The sequence below is a fragment of the Diaporthe citri genome (genome assembly GCF_014595645.1).
Source record: "Diaporthe citri strain NFHF-8-4 chromosome Unknown scaffold_2, whole genome shotgun sequence".
NCBI classification, from domain to species: domain Eukaryota; kingdom Fungi; phylum Ascomycota; class Sordariomycetes; order Diaporthales; family Diaporthaceae; genus Diaporthe; species Diaporthe citri.
The window spans coordinates 2,918,045-2,937,888 of record NW_025064847.1 but is presented as its reverse complement, the minus strand read 5'-3'; the positions used below and the strand labels follow the sequence as shown (position 1 = coordinate 2,937,888).

At 53.8% G+C, this 19,844-nt stretch overlaps 2 protein-coding genes across 2 annotated transcripts; one reads left to right on the top strand and one right to left on the bottom strand.

Moving 5' to 3' along the window:
* Positions 1–47: 47 nt before the first annotated feature.
* On the top strand, positions 48–17,849 carry INS49_006416 (uncharacterized protein; the record flags this gene model as incomplete). The annotated part of the gene is made up of 7 exons (XM_043167188.1): positions 48–5,042; positions 5,384–5,597; positions 5,811–6,818; positions 7,211–12,966; positions 13,456–15,885; positions 16,706–16,814; positions 16,870–17,849. The coding sequence occupies 7 exons, from the start codon at positions 48–50 to the stop codon at positions 17,847–17,849; spliced, it is 15,492 nt and encodes a 5,163-aa protein (XP_043028332.1).
* A 305-nt stretch (positions 17,850–18,154) lies between these two features.
* On the bottom strand, positions 18,155–18,598 carry INS49_006415 (uncharacterized protein; the record flags this gene model as incomplete). The annotated part of the gene is made up of 2 exons (XM_043167187.1): positions 18,155–18,306; positions 18,499–18,598. The coding sequence occupies 2 exons, from the start codon at positions 18,596–18,598 to the stop codon at positions 18,155–18,157; spliced, it is 252 nt and encodes an 83-aa protein (XP_043028331.1).
* Positions 18,599–19,844: the final 1,246 nt, after the last annotated feature.

Below are 19,844 nucleotides of genomic sequence, written 5' to 3'. Positions count from 1 at the left end.
AAGGTAAGTCTGAACACACCAGCATGGCTGGGGTAGAAGCTCGACTAATGTTAGTTAGACGCATTGATATCATGGATACCACGGCAGGATTGACGACTTCTGCTGTCTGGGCCTGGAATGAGGCAGTGCCTGAGAAGGTCGAGAACTGCGTCCACATCCTGGTCCGTGAGCAGGCAAAACTACGGCCGGACGCCCTGGCTGTCGATGCCCATGATGGGACGTGGACTTACGGGGAATTGGATGAGGCCTCTGATGTTATCGCTCGCTATCTTGTGCAGAAAGTGGGCATACGAGCTGAGAATGTCGTTCCCCTTTGTTTTGAGAAATCGAAATGGGCTGTCGTGGCCATCCTCGGTGTTCTGAAAGCCGGCGCTGCCATCGTTTTCTTGGACCCATCCTATCCTCAAAGTCGGATCGAATACATTATCTCTCAGACCGCAGCGAAGGCTATAGTCTGCTCACCCCTGCAACAGCATCTGTTCACTGAGTCCGGGTACCCTCCAACGCTGCTGCTGAGTTTCGAGGACCTGAGACAGTACGCCCATTGTGCCGTTGAAATGATATCCGGGAACATCGCCCAGCCTGGCAATCTCCTCTACATCATCTTCACATCAGGCAGCACTGGCCAACCGAAAGGTTGTGAGATCGAGCACGGAGCGTTTTTGAGCGGTTCTTTGCGCCATGCCGAGCTTGCAAATATCCACCACGATACCCGCATTCTGCAACTGGCTTCGTTCACTTTCGACGTCAGTATGCTGGAGATCCTGACGAGTCTGATTCATGGCGCCTGCATCTGCATCCCCGATATGAGCCTGATGGCGAATGGTCCTGCCTATCTTCTGAACGAGCACCGCATCACCTGGACTTTCATGACACCGTCTCTAGTCAAGCTCATGACGCCCGATATGGTTCCGCTTCTGCGGACTCTGGCGTTAGGAGGAGAGCCCCTCTCCAAGGTCGACGTTGAGACGTGGGCCGACCACGTTCAACTGATCAATGGCTATGGTCCAAGTGAATGCTCTGTGGCAGCTGCAGGAAACACCCAAATGACCGTCCACACAGACCCATCAAATATTGGGCACCCGGTAGGCGGAGTCTGCTGGATCGTTGATGCGGACAACCACGATATCCTTCTCCCCCCAGATGAAATCGGTGAGCTTCTCATCGAAGGACCTCTCCTGGCTCGCGGATACTTCAAAGACGAGGAAAGAACTGCCCAGGCATTTATTACGCGGCCGGCGTGGGGTGTGACTGATAAGAAGAGCCATGATCGGAGACTGTACAAGACCGGCGACCTGGCTAAGTTTCTAGATGATGGTTCAATTCATCTTCTGGGCCGGAAAGACACCCAGGTCAAACTACGTGGCTTCCGCATCGAATTGGGTGAGATCGAACACCATATCGCTGTGCAGCCGGATGTCCATCACCAAGTAGTGCTACTTCCCAAAACAGGCGTGTTCGCTAACCATCTGGTCGCCCTTGTGTCTCTCAAGGGGCATCTCATCGAGACTTTGGACACGGCTCAGGCGCTTGTCTGTGTTCATGATGAAATGCACAACGAGCCCATCCAGCGGATTGTCCAGACTCTTCGAAAAGAGCTGGCCGCCAAGGTTCCAGAGTACATGGTCCCGGAACATTGGATCGTGCTGGAGAGTTTTCCCCTTCTTCTCTCTGGAAAGCTGAATCGGTCATTGGTCAGCAAATGGTTGTCCGAGGCAGATCAGGACTTACAACGTTTGGTACTTGGACTGACCAACGAGCCACTTCACGACACACCACAAATTGACGAGCAACTGTGCTCAGTCATCTCCAGCGTTCTGGGTCTTGCGCAGTCCTCTGTCGTCGACAGCTCTCACAAGTCTTTCTTCAGCATTGGCGGCGACTCAATCACCGCAATGCAGGTCGTCGCCAAGTGCAGGAGCCTGGGACTGGTGCTAAGCGTGAAGGATGTCTTGAGGAGCAAGAGTCTTATCGACCTGTCGCGTTGCATCAAGGCCTCTGCCTTGCCAAAGTATATGACAGAAGAGAAAGTCGATACCCCGTTTGAGCTGTCGCCAGTGCAGCGGATGTTCTTTGATCTCGCCCCCGAGCAATCTCACTCTGTTGAAGAAACCCGGTTCAACCAGAGCTTCTTTCTCAAAGTACGAAGAATGGTAGACCCAACTGCCATTAATGAGGCCCTTGAACGTGTTGTGGCCCGGCACTCCATGCTTCGAGTTCGCTTCGGTCGTGACGTCGAAACATGCCAATGGATGCAAAGGATACCATCAGACTCAGACCACTCCTTTAGCTTTGTTTCCCACGATGTAGATGTCGAGGAGGATGCGTTGCCAATCATGGCCAAGACCCAAGCCAGCTTGTCTCTCAGGGACGGCCCAGTGTTCGCTGCGGTTTACTTCAACATCAACGGACGTGATCGCCGTATCTTCTTGGTAGCTCATCACGTCATGGTTGATCTTGTGTCCTGGCGCACCATAATAAGAGACCTCGAAGAAAGCATCGTCACAGGATCGATTAATGCAGAGAAGCCACTGCCTTTCCAGAGCTGGCTTGCACTACAGGCGGAACACGCACAGATGACTGAGATTTCCAAAGTGCTCCCTTACAGCATTCCATCTGCTGATCTTGACTACTGGGGAATGGCCGAGACGCCCAACACCATGGTTGACACTGTGGAGGCCAGCTTTAAACTGGATCACGCGATGACCAAGAGACTCCTCGAGGGAAAAAGCCACTCTGCCTACCGCACTGAGCCCATCGATATTCTTCTGGCTTCGCTTGTCTATTCCTTCGGCCAAATATTCAGAGACCGTCAACCGCCTGCCATCTTTCGCGAAGGCCATGGCCGTGAGCCCTGGGACGACGCCATTGATATCTCGGAAACGGTTGGCTGGTTCACTACCATGTACCCTCTCCTAGTTGACACCAAAGATGGCCCCAGAGATCTCAGTATTCTGGATGTTATCAAGCGCGCCAAAGATGTTCGACACAGCGTTCCGAGCAATGGCCGACAGTACTTCGCCTCCCGTTACCTCAACGCAGACGGCGCTGCCAAATTCGGCCAGCACGACAACGTGGAGATCTCCTTTGATTACTTGGGGTTGTATCAACAAATGGAACGCCCCGACTCTCTTCTCACCATGGTACCCGGATACCAAGCCCTCTACCATGATATTGGAGCGCAGGCACCGCGATTCTCGCTTGTAGAGGTCACTGCCGAGGTTCTCCATGGACAGATGCAGCTGCTGTTTTTCTACAACAAAAACATGGCCAAGAAAGATCTTATCCAGTCATGGATTGCAGCAACCAATTCCTGTTTGGTTAACGCAGTGAATCAGTTGGAGAAGCAGTCGCGAGAGCTTACGTTGTCTGATGTACCGCTGTTGCAGCTAGGTTACGACGAGCTGGAGGTCATGGCTCGCTCTACACTTCCAGGAGTGGGTATTCATAACCTTGACCAGGTTGAGAGTGTTTACCCTGCTTCTGCGATGCAAAATGGCTTGCTGCTCTCTCAGCTTCGTCCTGGTCGTGCGGGCGCGTATGAGTACAACCACGTGCTCAGGATCACCCCACGAGTGCCTTCGGCGACGCTTGACATCCAACGTTTGAAGGATGCATGGGACCGAGTCGTACAACGCCACACATCCTTGCGGACAGTTTTCGTACGAACGGCAGGCAGTTCAGGTCTCTACGACCAGACAGTTGTGTCCAGTATGAAATCACAAGTGGACACTCGGGAGTGTACTGAGGAGGACGCGGTGCGCGTTTTCGAATCTCAAGATCGCGTCCAGTTTCGAGAGGGTGAGACCCTACATCGCCTCACCATCTGCGAAGTGTCACCCAGCCTCGCACTTTGCAAACTCGAAATCAACCACGCCATCATCGACGGATCATCCATCGCTGCTCTCCTGAGCGACTTTGTCTTGGCTTATGATGGACTCATCAGCGAGCGGCCCGGTTTCGTGTTTGAGGATTATATTAAATACACCCTTGAACTCCCAGCAGACACAGCGACGGCATTCTGGATGGGTTACCTCACCGACGTAAAGCCTACCATATTTCCCGCCATGGCTTTCTTGGAGCACGCTGTGGCTACCGTCCCGAAGTTGGGTGCTGTGAGAATCGATATCGGCGTGAGTCCAATCGAGCTGAGTCGCTTCTGTGACGACAAGCTTGTCAGCTGGGTGAACGTTTTCCAGCTTGCTTGGGGTTTGATCCTCAAGCAATATACCGGGATTGAGGACGTCTGTTTTGGATTACTCTCCTCTGGTAGAGATGCTCCTTTGGATGGCATCCAGGAAGGCGTCGGCGCTTTTCTGACCATGCTTGTCAGCCGCATTACTCTTGACCAAGACACGACCTTGTCATTGGCTCTTCAGGACGTGGCGAGAAACTTGGTCGACTCACTACCTCACCAGTACTTCGGGCTCGCCAACATACAGCACGGCTTGAAACTAGCCAATCAGCCCCTGTTCAATACTATCATCTCGTTTCACAGGGATACAGACCAAGACATGTATCCAAGCTCAGGCATCTGTATCGAGGCGATGGAAGGCCATGACCCTACGGAATACGTCCTGTCCCTGGACGTTGGCGTCTCTGAGACGAAAATTGACGCTTCACTCCAATTCTGGACAGATGAGATCACACGACTACAAGCTGAGAATATCGGAACCACCTTCGCAGAGGCCGTGAAGGCAATTATTACACACCCCGAAACCGACGTGGGCCAAGTCGACCTCGTCGGCGATCATCATATTCAGCAGTTGAGATCTATCATCGCCGCGAATCATGAGTACGTCAGCGAGTGCGTTCACCACGCGATTGAACGCCAGGCCCTTGCTGCCCCCGACCATGAGGCCATCTGCTCAAACGAAGGATCGTGGTCCTACGCCGAGGTAGACCGTCTTTCCAGTAGTAAACTAGCCCATCACCTTGTGTCTTTGAACATCGGGCCAGAGGTCATCATTCCGTATTGCTTCCCCAAGTCCGCATTCGCCATTATCTCGATGCTGGCCATCCTCAAAGCTGGCGGAGCTGCAGTAGCTCTTGACCCAGGCCATCCTGTTGGTCGCCTTCGCGGCTTGATCCAGCAGTGTGGCTCTACCGTGGTGCTGGCCGATCATCGGACCGCGCACTTGTTTTTCCACGCACCTGAAATTGAGCACGTGCTGGTCATCAATGAAGCTTTTTTCGAGAGCCTTATTCAGCCTGCAAGCACGCCCGATGTCGCCGTTGAGCCGCATAATGCATGCTTCGTCGTCTTACGTCTGGCACGACTGGACAACCCAAGGGAATCGTGCTTGAGCATCGCAATCTGCGAACTTGTGCCGCTACGATGGGACCAGTCCTCGGATTCAGCCCCGAGACCCGCGCTTTGCAGTTCGCCGCCTACGTTTTCGATGTCTCACTACAAGACATCCTCATTACATTGATGTTCGGAGGGACGGTGTGCGTCATATCGGATGAGCAGCGAATGAATGATCTCTCTGGCGGCATCAATCTCACAAGGGCGAACTGGGCGGATCTCACGGCCACAGTCAGTGGGATGCTCCATCCGGCGGACGTTCCAACTTTGAAGAGGCTTAACAACGGCGGTGAGGCTCTCAATCGCGATGTTATAGAGAGGTGGGCAGACCATGTTGAGCTATACAATTTGTATGGCCCAGCCGAGACAACCGTCAACCATACAGCCAGTGCTCGCCTGTCAACGTCTTCTCCAGCAAGCAATATCGGCCCAGCCTATGGAACCCATGTCTGGATAGTAGACGTACGAGACCACAACAGGCTTGTACCTCCCGGATGCGTAGGAGAGATCCTGATTGAAGGACCACTCGTCGCCCGGGGCTACCTCAACGATCCGGAGAAGACGGCTGCCGCCTTCATTGAGGACCCAATTTGGGCTTCGCAGTTTCCGAAAGGCGCGTCGTCCTCATCGAAGAGGTTTTACAAGTCCGGTGATCTTGGAATCTTGAATACAGATGGTAGTATCACGATACTTGGCCGCTGTGACGCTCAGGTCAAGATAAATGGACAGCGGGTGGAGCTTGACGAGGTGATGTGCCAAGCTCAGCGACTGCTGCCGCAAGGTTACCACATTGCCGTGGATGCGACATCAATGAAAGAAACTGCTCACAAGAAAGACATTGTGGCTTTTGTCAGCGTTCCCAGTCCCGGCCCGTCCTGTCAGAAGGGAGCATTGCTCTCATTGCAGCTGTCAGCCGAATTGAAAGACATTTTCACAGAGGTGCAACACTCTCTGGCAAAGGTACTGCCATCATACATGATGCCTTCGCTATGGATACCCACCACGGAGATCCCACACACCACCTCTGGCAAGTTGGATCGCCAGAAGTTACGAGGCTTGGTGGCGACCATTGCCTCATCCCAGCAAGCGGTCTCGCAGTATTCTTTGAGATCCTCTGAGAGCCTTGAACTTCCTACAAACCGCACTGAAGAGATTCTCCAGGAGCTTTTGGGACTTTCCTTGGACATCGAGCGGGCGCAAATCGGGCGTCGTGATGATTTCTTCGCCCTGGGCGGCGATTCTGTTGGTGCCATGAAGCTGGTGAGCGCTGCCCGGAAGCAGTTTGGTTTGATCCTGCATGTTACCGACATCTTCAAGCATCCTACACTTGGTGACTTGGCTGCTATCATAGACGACCGGAATGAGGCGGACGCAAATCAGCTGGCGCTGGCATCAGCGGCACCTTTCGAACTTGTCGACGTTTCATCAGCGCTCCCAGAAGCTGCGGCGCAATGCAAAGTCAACCCTGAGGAAATTGAGGACATCTACCCGACCTCAGCACTTCAAGATGGTATGATGGCCCTGGGACTGAGGAGCCCCGGAGCTTATATCACGCAGGCTGTCTTTGCTCTCCCATTTACTCTGGACATTCCTCGGATGCAGTCGGCTTGGGATACTGTTGCTCAAATCCATGCCATCCTTCGCACTCGCATCATCTCGTTGGATGCCATTAGGCACATGCAGGTGTTAGTATCCCTGTTTTCTATTTTTTTCCTCAAGTCCCACTTTGCCTTTGAATTGCAGACAGAGCCTGTTTCAGCTAACACGTTCATTCAATGGGTAGTGTTACAAGGCTCCCTCCGTCGTGGAAAGTCACAGATGTCGAAAATTTGGATGCCTACCTGGCACGCGATAAGGCAACCGTGTTAGGGTACGGTGAATCATTGCTGCGCTTAGCCGTAGTCAGACAGACATCCAACCAGACTGTGTACTTCGTTTGGACGGCGCATCATGCCGTGTACGACGGGTGGTCCATGACGATCCTCTTCAACCAGGTGGCTGATGCGTTCTGGGGTAAGCCGGTCATTTCGTCAACGCCATTCAAGCACTTTATCAGCCATGTTGCGAGCGTAGATGAATCAGCGGCGGATGACTTCTGGAAGGAGACTCTTGATGGCCGGGGGAGCTGTCCGGTGAGCTTCCCGCCAACAAGCCAAGACTACGCTTCATCATCCTCCGGCAAACTGGCCACCAAGATTACTGTGCATGCTCAAGCTCCAGATGCTATCGCTTCTGGTATCCTGGACTCAACCATCAAGCGTGCCGCTTGGGCATTGACACTCGCGAGCTTCAGCGACTCTCCCGATGTTGTCTTTGCCCAGACACTGTCAGGACGTAATGTGTCCATGTCTGAAATCGAGGAGGTTATGGGTCCCACCATTGCCACCGTGCCTGTGCGCGTACGCATTCCAACGAAGCTTTCCGGTGTCACTGTGAGGAGTTTCCTGGAGAAGCTCCAGGCTCATGCCTTTGAGGCGATGAAATTTGAACAAGTTGGCTTGCAGCGCATTCGAGAACTCAGCAACGATGCTCGCAACGCGGTCGACAATATCTCGAATCTCTTCGTCATCCAGCCGAATCAACATGATGGTGATGTGACATTCTTGGGAATGGAGCCACTTCCGAGGCATGAGGGCACTTTGCTGGAATACTACCCGCTCACGGTTCTCTGCAACCTGGAAGATTCAGGAGAGTACACTGTGGAGGCACTGTTCGATGAGAATGTCATCTCGTCGGAACAGACGACCCGAATCCTGCACCAGTTCCAACACATAGTCCAGCAGCTCTCGATGATATCCAACATGGATACACTTCTTGATGCGATCAAGCTGCTCAACCCATACGACCTCCATGATATCCGTGAATGGAATGCCGGTCTCCCAATGCGCGTCGACGCTTGCATACCGGATCTCATTTCTGAGAACGTTGCTCTTCGACCAGACTCCGAAGCTGTTTATGCATGGGACGGCCAGCTGAGTTACCAAGAATTTGACTTCGTCACTTTGAAGCTTTCGAGCCACCTCGCTTCTCTAGGAGTTGGGAGGGAGGTGAGAGTTGGTCTGTGTTTTGACAAGTCAATCTGGAACCTTGTTTCCATGTATGCTGTTATGCGTACAGGCGGCGTCTGCGTCCCCTTGCTGCCTACGTATCCTAGGGGACGTATCGCGGACATCCTTGAAGACATCGAGACGTCTTTGGTGCTTGTCTCACCGCAGCACAGCAGCATATTCGACGGGACCGTGCCGAATATCTTGTCCGTCGACCAGGATTTGCTTGACTCTCTTCCGTCGCACCTAGATGTACAATTGACAGCACTTCACGACATCGAGCCTCGTGACGCTGCCTTTATAGTGTTTACTTCCGGCAGTACAGGGCGTCCGAAGGGAGTAGTGATCGAGCATAGTGGGTTCTGCACCATGGCCCACCATCAGCTGGGCGAGCTTATGCTTGGACCAGAATCGCGTGTTCTGCAGTTTGCGACGCACACATTTGATATCTGCCTGTTTGAGAGTTTTGCGCCTCTTGTCAGAGGTGGATGTGTTTGCATTCCGTCAGAGCACCAGAGGATGAACAATTTGGTCCAGGCCATCAATGAGTTCCGCGTGGACTGGATCATCATGGTGTCTACGATCGCACAAAACTTCTATCCGGAAGATGTTCCGTCACTCAAGACGCTGGTTCTGGGCGGTGAGCCGCTTCGCCCTGACATCCATGCCCGCTGGGCTTCGCGTGTCAACTTGTTCAACGACTACGGGCCGGCAGAATGTTCCATATTGGCGGTTATGACTCCGTCGACCTCGGAAACCCCACCGTCCATGATTGGCAAGGGTCATGGTGGACGCACATGGGTTGTTGATAAGGACGACCACGACAGACTGCTTCCTGTCGGCTGCGTGGGAGAGCTCCTCATCGAAGGCCCAATCCTGGCTCGAGGATATCTAGGCAAACCCGAGGAAACGGCAAATTCATTTATCAGTGACCCCTCCTGGGCCTCGTCCTTTGATGTATTGAACCTTTCCTCAAGATTCTACAAGACTGGAGATCTAGTCCGCTATGCCGAAGACGGCAACTTGATCTATCTCGGGCGAAAGGACACACAAGTCAAGATCCGAGGTCTGCGTATTGAACTTGGTGAAATTGAGCACCACGTCAAGATTAGCCAGCTGAACACCTACAAGCAGGCCGTGGAGAAGGTGTTGCTAGGTAACGATGTCGATAAGGCTGCCCTCGTCGCCTTTGTTGTGCCATCGGCAGTGGAGCGCTCGAATGCCCATAACACTGCTGAACGCTCAGAAAACTTGTCACCTTGGTCTTCTGACCTGGAGGGTCAGCTGTGGGAGCTACGGGAGTATCTGACGAAGTCACTTCCAGCATACATGGTGCCAACTCTCTACGTGCCCCTGCACGATATGCCGGAGACGCAGACCAACAAGATTGATCGAAATGCACTGAAGACGATGGGTGCTGCATTGAAACCGGATCAGATTGCCCTCTATTCGCTTTCCTCAGTCGATAGGCCTGCTGCATCTGGTGCCAAGCGTGCTCCGTCAACGGAGACCGAAATTCTGCTGCAAGGTCTTTGGGCTCGGCTCATGAGCATCGAGCCAGAGCATGTCGACGCACACGACAACTTCTTTGTAAAGGGCGGTGATTCTATCAAGGCCATGCGTCTCACTTCGTTGGCGAGATCTCATGGAGTCTCACTGATAGTGGCTGATATCTTCAAGAATCCTGAACTCAGCCAGATGGCCCTTGTGGCAACTTGGCTGGACGGCCGAGAACAGCCACGGATGAGCGACCTTATAGAACCCTTCGATTTGCTCTCTGGATCGCAAAGTAACAGAGAGATGGTAATCAAGGATGCTGCGACTCAATGCTCTGTTTCTGTGGACGCGATTCGGGACATTTATCCCTGCACGCCTCTGCAAGAAGGGCTGATGGAGTTAGCTACTCAGCGGCAAGGCGCCTACACTGCACAGAGGGTGTTCCGCCTCCACGGCGATATTGATACCGGGAGGTTTCAGGCTGCTTGGTCCCATTTGGTCGCCATTCACCCAATTTTGAGAACCAGGATCGTTCTATGCTCCAATTCTGGGGAGGCGATGCAGGTGGTGATTGACGAGGATGTCACTTGGCAGCAAGAACTCACCCTGCCCAACTATCTCGCCGCCGACAGAGCAATACCAATTCATTACGGCAGCCCCCTGGCGCGCTATGCGCTGGACGCTGAGCACAGTCACTTCATTTGGACTGTCCATCACGCACTCTACGACGGCTACAGCTTCAACGTGTTGATGGCACAGCTTGATATGCTTTACAGAGGGCCTTACATCCACCCTCCCGTAACACATTACAATTCTTTCGTCAAAGCTGTGACGTCGGGAGTCAGTGCCGACGAATTGCAAGCATTCTGGACCAAACAACTTGCACACGGGGCGCCTGAAAGCTTCCCACCTCTTCCGTCGGCGACTCACCAATCTTGCCCTGACTCGGAAATCACGACGACAATCAACGTCGAAGGGCATCGCCGGGCCGGGCAGCCTTTCATGCTATCAACAATTCTTCGATCAGCGTGGGCTATAGTTACGGCACGGTATATGGGCTCCCAGCACGTAGCGTTCGCAGCCACCAACTCTGGTCGTAACGCCGATGTTTGCGGGATAGACACCATCGTCGGCCCGACCATCACCACTGTTCCTCTCCATATCGCCATTGCCCCGGACACAACGATAAAAGGCTTCCTTGACGGAGTCCAGCAACTCGGCATCGACATGGTGCCTTTTGAGCAGGCCGGCGTGCAGAGAGCCTTTGCTCTGGCAGAACGGAAACAAAACCTCCGCAACCTATTCGTCATCCAACAATCGTTGGTTGAAGACTCTCAGAAAAGCAGCTCCATTATGGACGAGGTCGTGGACAAAGCTTTCCTCCGTGGATTCCACGTCTACCCGGTGGTGGTTGAATGCAACGTCATGAACGACGAGGAGGTCCATGTCGAGCTCCAGTTTGACAAGTCCGTCTTGGCAGAGACTACGTCAAGATGGGTCCTGGAACAATTTGAGCACGTCGTCGGCCAGCTGCTCACTCCAAAGCTATTGACTTCAGGCGCCTTGCTGACGGACATCAACCTTGTACCTTCTGCACACATCGACAGAATGGTTTCTTGGAATGACGCGGTGGACATACAAGATGTCGAGGAATGTGTCCACGATATTTTCCGCCGACAGGCCAACGAACGACCTGACACCGAGGCTGTGGTCAGCTCTTGGGAGGGTTCACTCACGTACGGGCAACTGGACGAAATGAGTGACAGATTGGCAGTTCACCTGGTTGAGAAGGGTATCAGGCCTGAAGGTCTTGTGCCTATGTGCCTTGACAAGTCTATCTATACTGTCGTAGCCATGATGGCCACCCTCAAGGCTGGTGGGGCTTGTGTGCACCTGGGAATCAAGTCACCGGCTTCAAGAATGGTTGACATCATACGGCAGGCCGCTTCGAACGTCATCCTCACGGATGCATCGAATTCACGCAAATTCGTCGATCAGCTCCCAGACGTGCAGATCGTCACTGTTGACGCTTCTTTGTTTGGGAAGTTGTCTGGTCGTGGTGCTGCCTCATTGCTCCCTCGTGTCTCTCCCACCAACCCGGCATTTGTGCTGTTCACATCCGGTAGCACTGGAAAGCCGAAGGGAGTCGTCGTGGAACACGGATCGCTCTGCACCTCTAGCCGAGCCCACGGGACTAATCGCAAGATTGGTCCTGGCACCAGACTGTTTCAGTTTGCAGCATACACATTCGACGTGTCTGTGGCTGACATCTTCACCACCCTTCAACGTGGCGGCTGTATCTGCGTGCCTTCTGAAGACGAGCGCACCAACGACATTAGCGGTTCTATCAATCGACTGGGTTGTAATTATGCTTTCCTCACGCCAACCGTAGCCGGAATGGTCGAGCCGACGAGCGTTCCAGGTTTGAGAACCCTTATCTTGGGTGGAGAACTCCTGACGAGTGACAACATCCACCGTTGGGCATCGCGAGTGGATCTCATCATCAGCTATGGCATGACCGAGTGTAGCATCCACTGCGTCGATGCCGTGCCCCTGGCAATTGAGGGCCATCCTGCCAACCTTGGCCGCCCATCTGGATGTCACATGTGGATTGTCGACGAGAATGACCATAACAAGTTGGCCCCTCTCGGTGCTGTTGGAGAGCTAGTTATTGAGGGCAGGATGGTGTCTCGAGGCTATCTGAACGACAAAATCAAGACAGACGCCGCTTTCATCACCAACCCAGCTTGGGCTTCCGGCAAGACAAGATCGAGCGTTCCTCGCAGGATGTACAAGACAGGCGACCTTTGCAGGTATAGCCCTGCAGGAGAATTTTTTTATGTGAGCCGCAAGGACTTCCAAGTCAAGCATCACGGCCAGCGCATCGAACTCGGCGACATTGAACACCACACGGCTGCTGATGCGCGCGTCCACCAGGCTGTCGTGCTCCTTCCCAAACGAGGCCCTTTGCAGAAGAAACTCGTTGCTGTCCTGAGCCTCAAATCCTCATCCAAGCCGCTTTCACAAAAAAAGCAGCTCGACCTGGTCTCTGGCCTCGACAAGGGTATTGCAGACTCGCAGGTGTCTGCGATCCGCAGCTATCTCGCAACAAAGGTACCTGATTACATGGTGCCCGCCATCTGGATTGCTGTCCAAGCACTTCCATTGACCCCAAATAACAAATTGGACAGGGTGACGGTCTTGCAGTGGCTTGAGCAAATAGACGAAGCAGGATACCAGGATATCGTTGGGCAAGGGGAAGATGCAGAGCATGGTGCTGCAGGCTCACCAGCCACGTCTCAGCAAAAGCTACTCCATGATGTGTTGGCCCAGGTTCTCGGACTTCCCAGTGTTCACATGGGCAGGTCATTTCTGGACCTTGGGGGTGATTCTATTACGGCAATGCAACTGAGGGCCAAATGCCGAGCAGCGGGTCTCTCACTAACTGTTCCAGATATTCTGACTGCGGTGAGTATGTTTGACCTGGTTTCGGCTGCTCAACTTCTGCACACTGGCCCGACTGAGTTAAGAGACGTTATTGGCATCGCGTTGCCAGTCACAGCTTGGCAGCAAGCCTGCCTAGAAAGCACTCACCTGCCTCAGATGGTGAACGCAGCAAAGGTGACGCCGGCGGCGCGGATCACGGTACCGAATCTGTTGCGGGCTGTCGAAGCCCTTGTGCAACAGTATTCTTCATTCCGAACTCGATTCTCACGCAACGCTCAGGGACAGTGGGCTCAAACCATCACCAAGGGTCCATCATCCGCATACTACACATTCAGAGCTCACTCTTTGTCCTCGCTTGGCGAGCTGGACCTCTGCCTCTCGAACCTGAACAAAGCCCAGTTGAACGTGGAGACAGAAACTTTATTCTCAGTCCATTTGTTCCACCATGAGAACGGCGACGGTGACGATCATACACAAGTTGTGCTCCTACGAGCACACGCTTTGATCGCCGACGCCAAGTCGATGAGTGTACTGGTCGAAGATCTGCGCTCCCTGCTGGATGGAAACATACTCCCAGGCACTGAAGAATTCCCTCTGGCATCGTTTCTTGCACAAATACAGGAAAAGACCGTGTACGACTTCAATGGCGATTCTGAGGCTGCTCTTGAGTCTTGCAGTACCGCTGCTGGGAACCACGCCTCGGGGGATGTCGTTGAGCGGACCATCACCTTGGACAAAGCATCAACGTCACTTCTGATGGGCGACAGCAACCGAGCCTTGTCAACGTGTCCGCAAGACATCGTGGTTGCCACTACCGCTTTGGCATGGCGCGAAATCTGGGGTCGCTACCCTTCATCGATCGCCGTGAGGGATGACTCCAGACCTACCAGGGCGGTGGGTCAGTTTTCTCGTCTGCGTCAGACCCCAGAGATTGACTGCACCGACTGCATCCAAGTTCTCGCCCGATTTAAAGACTCACGAGTCGGCGAGCGTATCGACAAGTCACTCATGCGGCGAGCATCCGGTTATGTCGAAGTCTTGATTGACACCATGTGTCCGGTTCCTGCTGCGGATTCTGGGAAAGGCCACGCCCATGATCTCATCTACGATGCCACGTCTTGGGGTACTCATTCAAAACTCCGCGTCACGCCAACGCTGGCCAACGACCGAATGATGTTGAAGTTGACTTACAACGATGAAACAGGAAGTTATGATGTATTCACCCACCTCATCAAGACATTGGAGCAACGTCTTTCCCAGCTAGTGGCTATGCTGAGTTCCACGAAGACCACACCAACTCTCAGTGATTTCCCCTCGCTGAAGCTGGGGTACACGCAGCTCAAAAAGCTGGAAACAGTTTTGGATGTCGCAGGAGTATCCTTCTCCAACGTGGAAGCGATCGTGCCCTGTACTCCCCTTCAACAACGTATGCTCGAAAGCCAAAAGAGGATTCCGGGTTCTTATCAGTCAGACACCGCACATCGCATCACCTCCGGTGGCACGAACAGCGTCGACGTGGCCCGTCTCCAACGTGCATTCGTGCAGGTCACGGCCAGACACGAAGCTTTGCGCACTATCTTCCTCCCCAGTGTCGCGCGGCCTGGTGAGTACTATCAGCTCGTGTTGAGTCACTACGAGCCATCCGTTCAAGTGATCCATTGCGAGGAGGCGGATATCAACAACGGCTCCACCATTCAGGAACATCATACGGTCCACCACGCATCCATGAAGCCGCATGTTGGGCTCACCCTGTTCCAGACAGAGTCATCTCTATGCACCAAGCTAGAGATCAGCCATGCTTTGCAAGACGGCGCCAGCATGCGCATCATATACCAGGACCTGGTTCGCGCGTATCGGGATCCAGAATATTTTGCCGCACCTCCTATATCACCGTCCCCTGGGTTCCGCGAGTATGCTGCCTGGCTCGAGGTCCAACACGAAATCAATTTGACGGAGTCGACGCGCTTTTGGATACAATACCTGGACGCGTTCATGGAGAAACCATGCCACCTTCCCAGTTCCCAGATTGATCCCGCTGCTGGCAGAGGCGAAAACGTCTTGATCCCAATCTCCATCGACACTAACTCCAACGTGATCTCCCAGGTCTGCCGCCTATACAAGGTCACGCCCTCGACGTTTTTCCAGGGCGCGTGGGCAACCTGTCTGCAGGCTGTCACTGGTCTTGATGAGGTAGTGTTCGCCCACGTTGTGGCGGACCGCGACATGGCAGACTTTCAAGGGGTGGTCGGCCCTCTTATCAACATGCTGGGATGTAGGGTCCGGGCCACGGGGTCTAACCCCGGGGTGGATGTCCTGCGGCGTGTCCACGAGAGCTTCCTCGAGACGCTGCCATTCCAGCATGGACTCGTACCGGCGGCCGCTGCGATGGAGAGGGAATCGTCGGCTTCCCAGTTGCCTTGGAACTCGGCACTTTCAGTGGAGTATGTGAACGATGCCAGCAGTGCCGGCTACTACCCAGTTTCTTCTGGGTCGGATGACGTTCTTGGATTTGACAGTCTGTGGGGAAGCAGAGCGCCGGAATTCGATGTCGTTTTGGGTGTCTTGGTTGGTCAGAAGAGCGTGGAGGTACAACTCGGGTATTGGGATGGCGTTATGGACCCATCTGCGATGAGAAAGCTGGCAAACATGTATCAAAGAGTTGTTTCTAGGTGGCTCCAAGGAAATGGCGAGGGGCTTATGTGCGAGATTCGGGCGGTTGTGTAGGAGGCAGTGGATTTGGATGTCAGCCTGTCCCTTGTCCCCGAGGTGTTAGTTTTCGCCTCTATCTTTGCGTGCTATAATTCTGAAATATGATGCGGGTCTGATATCAAAATATTTGCATACTCTTGCCTTTTGAGTTTCTTGGCTACCTTTTCATGTCGAAATCATCAATATGGATTGTATTGTTCCTTTTGAGGTTTATTGCCGAGCGCCCAGTACGACCCTGGCCCTCTCCATCTATAAAGATAAATACAACTCGCGTCTTGGCAGCGTATCCCACAACCACTTCATCTTGAAGGCCTCCGTTGCCCCACAAACTTGGTAATCATGAACATGGGCGCGCCGTTCCCGACGGTGCGTTTCAGGTCAAACTATTCCTACCCCTTGCAGCTGGAGAATTACTCTTTTGTGGCTTGTAAGTCCAGCGGCACTTTTTTTTCTTCGAGAGGATTGGGTGACCCCAGCTTTAGGTTGGAAAGGTAGAGAGGAGGTGGGTCATGTGAGGAGAAACCCCAGAACACACCCCAAGCGGCCCGAGGCTTCATCAGAAGTAGACGCCGAGAAACCGAGCTTCGTGCTGCCTAATGTTCCCCTCATTGTTTTGAGGCCGCAACAAATGACATTGCACTGACGACTCCTAAACGTCTCGTTTCGTCTGTATCTTAAAGTGTAGAAGATTGTATAGGCACCTGCTCGTCACATCTGCGCCATGACGTCCAATCCAGAGTTCAACAGTGACACTACCGGCACCGAAGCGGCCAAAGCTCTCGGGGCATCAATCAGGGGCAAGATTGGTACGTGATTGTCACTGAGCAAGATCTGATGGCTTGGACTGACCTTGGCTGGCAGTTGTCATCACCGGTGTTAGCCCTGCTGGCCTCGGCTTCTCCACAGCAGTAGCGATCGCCTCCCAGGAGCCGGCGAATCTCATCCTGGCCTCCCGGACGGCATCGAAGCTGGATGCCGCAGCAGCCGAGATTGGGGAAAAGTATCCTGCTGTAAAGGTCCAGAAGGTTTCCCTCGATCTCGCATCCCTCGACTCTATCAAGGAGGCCGCTGCCCAGATCGATACTCTGGTCGACCACGTTGATGTCCTCATCAACAACGCCGGCGTCAACCACCTGAACAGGGACGCTGTACAAACCCCAGGGGACACCTGGGTCGATGCAAACTTCTTCACCAACCATCTTGGCCCATTCTACTTCACCTACCTCCTGCTCCCTAAATTGCGTGCGGCGGCAAAGCCTGACGGACCAAAGGGCGCCACACGCATTATAAACCTCAGCAGCCACGGCCACCGACTGTCCCCCGTTCGCTTCTATGACTACCAGATCTACCATTATGTCTACGACGGAGTACCTGATAGCCAGAAGCCCCCCAAAGGGCTGCCTGAGGGATTTCTCAGGCTTGTCGACGGCTACCCCGGTTTCATCGGCTACGGGCAATCAAAGACAGCCAACATCCTGCACGCCACAGAGCTCAGCCGGCGTTTCAAGAAGAGTGGTGACAACATACTCGCCCTTTCTGTCCATCCTGGCACCATCGACACTGAGCTATCGCGAAACCTGGATGAGGAGGCATGGAACATGATCAAGGGAACGGCACCTCATGGCCAGTGGAAGAATCTGGACCAGGGCGCAGCCACGACGGTTGTTGCCGCATTTGACCCGAAGCTTGGGGAGCTCGATGTTGGCGGCGAGGCGTTCGGTTACATGTCTGACTGCCAGTTAGGCGATGAACATCTCGCCGAGCATGCGAAGGACACGTACAACGCACAGATGTTATTTCACGAGAGTGAGCGGATGCTAGGGCACAAGACCGGGCTGTAACTAGGCGCGACCCTACCACACCGAGGGTGCGTGCACAATCTGTTCGTTCGTCTTGACGCAGATAACATCTTACCGCAATGCATTCAAACGCTCATAAATCTTCGAAAAATGTCTTCTGTGTATTACAACATGTGTATCAACAAAGTGAGTGGCTTGTTCGCTGTCTCTTATGTACAGACATGCCTCTACCCTGCGTTGACGTCGCTCACGGCTAGTCACCCAACCGGACCATTACTAGGGGTAACAAAGGACGCCTGATAGCATCTTCGGTGCCGCTGCTACCCTACCCGTGAGAGCCTTGAGCCTCAAAGCTCAGTTTGCTGCTCCACCGAGAAGCGCGGCAAGGCCGCCGCCAGCACCGCCGCCAGCACCGCCAGCAGCATTTCCGCCCGCAGCATTTCCGCCCGCAGCATCTGCACCACCTGCCGCACCGCCTGCAGCTCCAGCACCTCCACCGCTGTTGTGAAGTTAGCCAACTGCTGCCAATCCGAATACTTAGGTCTCGTGTTGAACTTACGCAGCGCCGCCGAGGAGAGCGGCCAAGCCACCTCCTGCTGCTCCAGCACCTCCTGCTGCTGCAGCACCACCGGCTATATGATCCCGTTAGTGCCTCGTCTGGATCAAAGGCGTTCTGGAGTATTCAACTAACCCTTGCCCTTGCCGCCCTTGCCCTTTCCTTGGTGGTGTCTCGGCTCAATGGCGATAGCGGTCGCGCCAGCCACCAGAGTGATCATGTAGAGGAACTTCATGTTAAAGAGAATGGATGGAGACCCAGCTCTTAGAAAATGTAATGAAGGATTTGGATGTAAGGAAACTAGCGGCACAGCCGAAATTGGCAGAAGACAAGAAGATGGAAAAGTACGTTCGTAAGTGTCAAGACCTTCCGGATCGGAGTCCCACCACGTTGGAGGCGGCACAATATATACCACGAGTCCTCACCATTAGTGACCCCTTGAGAAGGAGGCGGTTGTGCAGTTGGGTGATCTGCGTCGATCTTCCGCAAATCTGCAATCTGCCCGACTGGGTGAGGCAAACGCCCGTTTCGTAACATGGACAGTGTGGTCTGAACTATCCTGAAGCTGAAGGGGTGGCGGTGACGAAGTTAGTTTCGTTTCAATGCTCGGACGGAGTGCCCGCCAAGCCACTGACATTGGCAGACACCAGCCAGCTGATGAATGACGGAGGGGAAAGCTAACGTCCGATAAGCATCAAGGGAGCGACAGAGCATAAGAAAAGAACGGTCCAAGCGGCATGGTGTTTGAGGAGGCGAGTACGAAGACTTCAGACGAGGTGAGCCGCCCAGTCGTACCTGCATCGAGATGCGAGCGGCACTTTTCTTTAAGCTTAAGTCTGGGGGTGGAGAAGCGAGAGCCGCCAGAATCGACAACCACGCCAATCCCTGCTCGGGGACGGAGTTCGCCAAGGAGACCGTGGAAACCCTGGGCTGGCCTGGATGACAGGGGAAGACGAGTCGAAGCGCGACTGGCCTCACAACATCACACACCCAGCCACACGGTACCCCCCTTTTCAACCATGTATTCGACCGCTGGGAACCTGGGGGACTCGGGAAATGAGTCGCCATGAATTGAAACATGCTCTGAATACCACAAGGTTTCTGTTTAGGCAACCACCCCGCAATCAGAGACGTGAGAAGAGGCCTCTGGCTTCTTTCTGCAGGAGTCTGACACGACAGAGTTTGGATCCGCCGCTGCCCGGAACTCTCACAATGACCTGGACAGGAGTGCTTGTCGCAAAGGAGGGCTCCCTACAGGGAGATATCCCCTTTGGTCGGATGTCCGCGTCGTTTCCACTGCAGACTGTGCAGCCTCTGTCACGTTGCGTCGACTCCAACTCGGCTCACCGAGGGCAGTCCTTAATGCTGCAGGGAATGGAGCCGACAAACGATGCTGACGCTGTCATGCACCCACAAGTTCTGTTAGAGGGCCGTTGCATAATCGGTGCTGTTACTGTACTGTTTCTCTTCATGGGGCTGCC